The sequence below is a fragment of the Fukomys damarensis genome, unplaced genomic scaffold (genome assembly GCF_012274545.1).
Source record: "Fukomys damarensis isolate Sample0158 unplaced genomic scaffold, DMR_v1.0_HiC HiC_scaffold_17, whole genome shotgun sequence".
NCBI lineage: Eukaryota > Metazoa > Chordata > Mammalia > Rodentia > Bathyergidae > Fukomys > Fukomys damarensis.
Genome location: NW_022900929.1, coordinates 45,665,272 through 45,673,060, shown reverse-complemented (window position 1 = coordinate 45,673,060; position 7,789 = coordinate 45,665,272). Strand labels below are relative to the sequence as shown.

The 7,789-nt window shown below is 41.7% G+C and overlaps 1 gene segment (V, D, J or C); it reads right to left on the bottom strand.

Moving 5' to 3' along the window:
• Positions 1 to 1,701: 1,701 nt before the first annotated feature.
• On the bottom strand, positions 1,702 to 2,300 carry LOC109118486. The segment is given in 2 exon segments: positions 1,702 to 2,131; positions 2,237 to 2,300. Coding segments are annotated over 2 exon segments (476 nt in total).
• Positions 2,301 to 7,789: the final 5,489 nt, after the last annotated feature.

Genomic DNA, 7,789 nt, shown 5'->3' with positions numbered 1-7,789 from the left:
AAAAAAAAAAAAAAAGAACCAAGATATATCATGTAAAGGTACAAATTCCCAATAATGAATGTTACCATATTGTGTATCTAAAATGTACCAATAAACTTTTTTTTTAAAGCTTCTGAGAGAACAGCTTTATGAGAAGAAAATTTCTCTTATTTCCAAAACACAGATCATTGATACACTTTTGAAGGCATTGTTAGGAGGGAAATTAGGCCAGAGATTCTTCTAACAAGTTATTCCGTAATAGAATTGGGTATATTTGTTCACTAAAGGATGTGTAAAACAACATTAACAGCACTGTGATTATAGCAAAGTCTAGAGAAGTACAAATGACCGTTTCAATCGATGGCTTATTACATTCACAGTGAAACAAACAGGAAGCTGTGAAAGAGCGCAAGTTATAGTTACAGATGCAGCGAAGGTCAGAGCCACCCCATATGAGCTGGCAGGAGACAAGAAAGAAACTCTCAACCCTTCCCTCTTCCCACCCAGAGATCTCTTGCCAGTGTTTATGCAGGGCTGAATTCAGTAAGATGCCTAAGACAAAAGGAGCCTGGGTAATTCAGTTCACATGGTTGAACTATTACAGAACAGAATAGAAAAGATAAAGAAGTATGAATTTGGGTAAAAGGGAAAAATCAAAAATAACCCAGAAAGGAGCCAATAATGGGCTCAACCCTAGTTTTCTTGTTCCCATCTAGTGGACTCCTCAACCCACAGTGCAACTGTAATCATGAAGGCACTGAAGGAAAAGAACCCCAGAGAAACATCCACGGTTTCTTATAAGAGCAGAGACTTTATTCTGGGGTCGGAAGGTTGACTGAGTTTTGGGTAAGAGATAATCATTCATCTGTCTACTGCTGCTATAGTTCAGTTTCAGAAACATGAGATTTGACATTCCATTCGCCATCTTAGTAAGAGACAGTTGGTGTCTTTTCAGCTCTTTATATGCACAAACCAATGTGAGTCTTTCTTGTGAGAGGCATCTGTGGTCTTCACATTCAGATATTACTTGCTTTACAGAAAAATATGTAAGAATATTGATGTATTTTAATTTAAACTAATGTTTGCCATCAAAATCCCAGCCTATTTTCCACCATTTGAAAGAAATAAAGCCCAACCTCAGGTGAGCAGCTATGCCATATGATTAGGACTATACAGGTAGGGTGATGGCAGAGGAAACTGGACCTGAAGAGGGAGAACTCCCTAGACACAGCATTTCCTGACCAGGCTGCCTCCCGTCTCTTGCGTAGTGAGGGTCAGGGAGGGAGTTGCCCCAGTTGCTTGGTCTTGAGGGTCCTCCCACAGCTACGTCCCCTGAGCAGCTCAAGCGCAGTGGGGAGTAATGTTGAATATCTTGCAACAGGCACAAGGAGAGGGAGAGCCTAACTTAGTAGTGGAGACTGAAATAGGACAATAAAACAGATCGATGCCCTTTGCTTGGTTCTTAGTATTTGCATGAAGAACCCAATATCCCAGGAGATTTAAATAGGTGAGACACATTGGTAGAGAAAAAACACATGTCAGTGTTTTCAGGAAATGTCAGCAATGAGAGAGTCTTGAGTCTGAAAGAAAAAGAAACCTTTCAGGCTGAGCACTAGTACTTCTGGGGAGCAGAATTGTTCTCTTTAATCTTACATCCACTGCTTCCTACCTTAGCTTAACTCACGACCTCTGAGGGTTCTAGGAATTTGACCTGAGACTGGCTCATGGTCTTGGGGAAACTGCTTGGACATCTCGTAGGAAGAGAAGGACACAAGCATCCTCTGTCAGGGCTGCTCCCCTCAGCTTCCTGCATGCTCTGGGTTTTTGCTCAGGGCCTGCTGCAGCTCCCCTCACTGTGTCCCCAGGGCGCAGTAGTACACAGCAGAATCTGCCAGCTGCAGTGAGGGTTTCTGCAGGTGGAAGGAGCTGTGACTCTTGACAAGCGTGGCCTCAAACCCTTGATTCTCTGCCGGCTGGTTTTCTGTTGCAGTCTTCAGGAGGAGCTGAGGAGCTGTGTGGAAATACTGGACGTACCAGAAAAGAAACGAAGCTGAATAAGTAGTCTGGTAAGTGCAGTTGAGGACCAGAGGGGCCCCCTCTGGGAGAATAACCGGGCCTTCTGTCTGGGTCACTGAGTTTCCATGGCTCCATTCTAAAAAAAGGAAAAATATATTGTTATATAGGGAAGAAAGCTAAAGTTACCATGATTGTGGGTAATGGTAAAATCATGAGTTCTTAGGAAAAATATGTTACTTACTGGACATTAAGAGTATTACAAGAGGAGAGCAGATGACAGAAAGCATGTTAATAGAAGGCAATAATCTTTTATATTTGTGATATATCCCAAGTAGGATCTTATAGAAACACCTCACTAAAAGAAACAAGAGCTCTTTTCTGCACAACATCAGTCTGTCTGGTTACTATAAATGTAATAGACCTGTTGAACCAACACTCATCTGCAAATATGAACCACATGTGAAAAAGTAGTGCCATCTGGTGGTTGTTCTAAAAATGGCACTCTACCCTTGTGGACCCCGTTTTCTAATGCCATTGTCCTCCCTCTCCCTTAGCCACAGACAGACCTTTTCCAAGACCCACCCATGCCTGAAATCACATATAGCACTAACTACTACATGTACTACTTTTCACCATACATATAATAATGTTTGTTTATGAAATAGGCATAATGCTTTCTGGTGCAGCACATTGCCCTCAACTGAAACATCTGTTTGGTTCATGTCTTTTACCTACAAATATTTTCTATCCTAATCATGCACTTATGCACTGTGGCTGTACCTTTTCCAATTTCAGGTGTGGTGGCAAAACTGACCAAGAAAAGGACGGAGGTATGGTCATTGTGTACCATGAAACTGCTGGACATAGGAATGATTCTCACCCCGGAAGAATGGAGAACAGCCATGCAAGGTTTTGTCACACTGACCGGAGAGTATATATCTGGAACTTAGGAATTGTTTATATCTGAAGTTTTCTATTTAAATTTTTCAGACAACATGTAAATAAAAACAAGGAAAATTTAAGTAATAAACACTATCGCAAAATGGCCTAGGATAAGAGTAAAAGAGAATACATAGCCCTCTAATAAGAAACCACTATACATTTGCTTTATACAATAACAACTACACTTGGAAAATATTCAGTTACTACCACATGCAGTGTATTCTCATGGTACAGAGATCGTCCCCAAATAATCTCAGTTGCAACTGTTAAGTGGACCAGTCTGAAGCTCTTGACTTTTGTGGGTTCCTTGATTCCTATGGATAAAGAGGGATCTATGTGCCCCCACAAGTTCACCCCCTAATTATCCCTGTTCATCCCCAAGTCCCAAGCAAATGCCAGCTCTGCCGTCCAGTGCAGGGGTTTCCAGATAAGCTGCAGTGAAGGACCAATGTTTTTTCATGGACTGCTGCATTTGTGAGATACAATAAAATAAATTACTATAACTGTAGGAAGTAACCTTCAAGGACACTTTTAATCTTTGGCTGATTTGCAAATGTGGAAGAAACTCTGAGGGAGAACAGAGCAATAGGCTAAATAATTTCCAGAGCTCCCACAGTGCTAGGCACAGTGTTTATTTACAGCAACCAAGGCTCAGCAGACATCGCAATACATGAGACAGATGCCAGAATCCTCCAAAGGGTGATACATCAGTAGTGGGTTACTAAAGAAGTCCTAGGATCCAGGATGTTAGGTAACAATTGGACAGGTTCCTAAACAGACGGGAAGGAGCCTACTTCCTGGACACTAAAGGCCTGGCAGCAGCTACTAGCATCCGTACATTCTGTCACTTTCACCTGTGCCAAAAGCTGTATAAGAGCCCTGGACTTGAATCTCTATGGTTTTTCTGCCTTTTGGAAACCCACACACACATACACACAATGGGGGGACTCTTTATTGTTCTGAATACATATGAATTTGGGCAACCCCCACAAGTCTCCATCCAATGATGGAGCATTCACATATGCAGCATCATCAGAATTGGTAGGCAGGTGAACAACCAGGAAACTATTATTTATAGCTAGGAGGAAAAGCATCAGTAGAAAGAGATCAAGAAATGACCATTATAAAATCATTAAAATTATGCATAATAAAAATGTATTAATTGACTAAAAAGCTGTAGGAACAGAAAAATGAGAGGCACGTATCAGGGTCAAATGGAACTTCTAGAGATGAAAAATAAATTATGATTAGCAACAGATGAAAAAACACAGAAAAAACTCAGTAGACTTGAAGAAAGAACAATAGAAAGTGTTCAAACTGAAGAAAGGATAAAATAAGTTGAAAAAGGAAGAGTCCATGAGCTATGGAGCAAAATTAAGGGATCTTGCATGCATATAACTGAAACCTCAGAAGAACACAAAGAGGAAAGGGAAAATATTTAAAGAAATAAGGGCCAAAAACTGCAAGGCTTAATTATAAACCCACTAACAGGAGAGAAAAGAGATGGACCCCAGCGCTACTGTCCTACAACTATTACAATGTGTATGTACCCTGTTACACACAGATGACCACCAGGCATGGGAACTCACGTTAAATGAGCAAATACTTTGGTCTGTTCATAACACACTGTGAACTCCTTTCCAAAGACAAGTTGTGGTAAATAGTGGATTTTTTTTAATTATGAAAATTGGTTTCTTTTAAGCTTTAGCTGGAGGTACAACAATAGCGTGGCATTTCTCACAAATGTGATATAGTCGAACAAATATTTTTCTGTCAAAAATCATTTTTGAAAGCTGTGTGTTTTGTGCAACTTGTGATAATAAATGTTTTTATTTTAGAATTTTTAAAAAAGAAATGGAAAGGTATTTATTCCAATGCTCTTTGTCATTGCCTCAGTCCTCCTTGTGTTGTTAAGCCAAAGTGCCTGAGGCGAAGTACTTTGTAAGGAGAAGATGCTGACTCGGCCCATCATTTAGGAGGCTGGAAAGTCCACACAGCATGGTACTGGCCCTAGCTGCAGCACAACACAGTAGAGGGCCTCATGGGACAGCAGCACATGTGAGAGCAGACAGCGAGGCCGGAAAGAGATCACTTGTGGAGAGGAACCAATGGCACTAACTGGAACCACACAGTAAGTCATCCAGCGCACAAGGCACAGCTAGCTGCTGATGAGCTACTCCAGTCTGATTGAGCTTAGAGAGAAGAAACCCAGCCTCCCAAGTAACATATCAATCCAACCCCGGCACAGGGCAGGGACGAGCTGTCCGCTAAAAGGCTCCACTTCCCATCCATACCATATTGGGAGTGAAGCTTCCATGTGAGTTTTAGTGCGGTCAAAACTAGTCAGTTCATATCAATAATTAAGTTTCTGCAACCCAGGAATAAAAAGAAATGGTAGGGGCTGGGGATTTAGCTCAGTGGTTCTGCTGCCTGCCTCGGAAGCGCAAGGACTGGAGTTAGATCCCTGGTAGCCTCCGCTCCCGCCCCCACCAAAAAAAGATACGGTAAAAACAGGTAGGTGGGGAATGCGGAAGGGAAGGGACACACCACATACAGGGATTGAGGAATGACTTTTCACCAGAAAAAATGCACGTCAGAGCACACACAATTCAAGGGCTGAAAGAAACTTGTCTAAAGTAAAAAACTATAAAGCAACGTTGTTGGGATTTTTAACACGTGCAGAGTAAAAATGAAAGAAACAACAATAGCACAAAATAAGGAGTGTCAAAGTTTCCTGACTACATCTTAAGTGGTAAAACACTAATTAAAGTTGGACTGTGGTAAGTTAGACAGGTATTCTGTAGTCAGTTCTCAACTTTTGGGTCTCAGGATCCCTGAACAGTCTTACAAAGAGACTCCAAGAAGACTTTGGAAAGGTGCTGCTTATGTGGCCAGAGGTGGAGATGCATTCCATTAACCGTCAGAGGAAAGCTGTTATCACACATCATGTGGACCCTGGAAAACTTGCGCGTATAACTGTGATGGCATGACAGTGACAAAAGCAAATATCACTGTAAGGCCATTATTCAAAGAGTCTCAGTGTGTCACTCCCTGCAAGGGCCTCCCTAGGGTTTCCTGCACCACGGTTAAAAGGCAGCAGCCTCACTCAGCCTCCTGGAAGTCAGGTCACCTAACTCAGGTAACTTGGTGCTTGAAATGCCATCCTTTCACTTTCTGTCATGTCCTTCTTTTAACTGAAGTATCTTCTTTTGAAATCCAACGTGTAGATGTTTAATGTCACTAGCCAGGTTCTGTCCTCCAGAGGCATCCTCTGGTGTTCAGCTGTCTCCTATTTATTCACTTTATTAAGGATTTCAGGAATCCCAATTAGAGGGACAGTTTATGCAGTGTCTGACTGTTTGGCCATTTCTTTGGTTACTATTGGTGGTAATGAAACAAGCCCAACGGAAGATGCAAACAGGCCATTTTCATAACTCATTACCTCTCTAGGCCTGGGTTTACTTAATGCACAGCATGGCTGCAGTTTATCCAGAAGGCAAAGCATAGCTCTGTCCTTACTTAAAGCATCTTAATGCCCTGGACTTTGTAACTGCAGACAGCTACAGTATTTTCTTACATGGGCTCGGAGAAGCTGTGCTCTTCACATATATTTTATGAAATGAACTTGAGTAAAAGCACTTGAACACAAGATGAAAAATATCCACCATGCACTCACATTTTCATTTCAGATTAGCATAGACTGCTTACCCCTTGCTGAGGTTACAGTCTAGAATATAATTATCACACTGACGACATTCTGTGCTAGGCAAGCTACTCAGTGCCACTTACTAAGGTGCGTGCTCAGGAATCCCCAGACTCAGGCATCCGTCCAGAAACCTATAAAGTTTTCTATGGTTGTAAAGCTGTATTAAAAATACATGAACAGGGCCGGGGATTTAGCTCAGCGGTTCGGTGGCCTGCCTTGCAAGCGCAAGGACCCGAGTTCAATCCCTGGTACCCAAATAAATAAATAAATAAATAAACAAAGGCTGATCACTTTCAGGTGGGCAAAGAGCAAATAAATAAAACAATTCCTATTCTACATCTGTGCTCCTGAGCCCAGGTGGGCGGAAGGAAGGGCCAGGAGGGAAACAGCTAATGAGTTTATCCTGACATGGGGAAAGCCTGTTTGAATGTCTTGCTCCCCGTGTTTAGAGAGTTTCAGTCCATCCATCTCCCTGTTCTCTTGGTCCCAGCCTCTGGGTGTTGTGGGGGTCAGAAGCCCGAGTTACCTTCCAGTGGGGAAGGCCTGAGACCTCCCTACTGCCCTCCCACCCTCTAAACTTCATCACATTAGTTCTCTCACTGGCTTTCAGAAATATCTTGTGTTGTCTTATATTGTATTTTTCTTTGAATAAAGAAAATTTGTTTCATATTAATATACTTTTTTATTTGATTAAATATTTGCAAAAACAAAAAGTTCTCCATTTTGCTTGCAGCTCTAATTACTTGAGGAGTGGTTTCCTGATCAAATGGAAGTGTGTTCAATTATGATGAAATAGTGATACTTGCAGCCTCCTTTGAGCCTTTTCGCAATCATACCCCCAAATATAGAGGAAAAGTTAAGTCTTCCCTAGCCTTGAAAGGACTCCGTCATTCCCTTCCTTTGTACTCCCCAAAGCTAGATCTTTTGGAGAAGAACTGATGTGTTTCTTTCGGCAATTCAGCTTTTGTTACACAAGTCCCATAACGCAGAAATAGCATGCCTGTGTTAGTCCATGAGCTGGATGGAGAAATTGTTCAAACAAAATTTCTCAATCCTATAGAGCATCTCAAATGCCTTGGCTGTGTTGCTCAAGCTATAAAAGTGTAAGCACACTTCATAAAACATAGAATGTTCAGAATAAAGAGA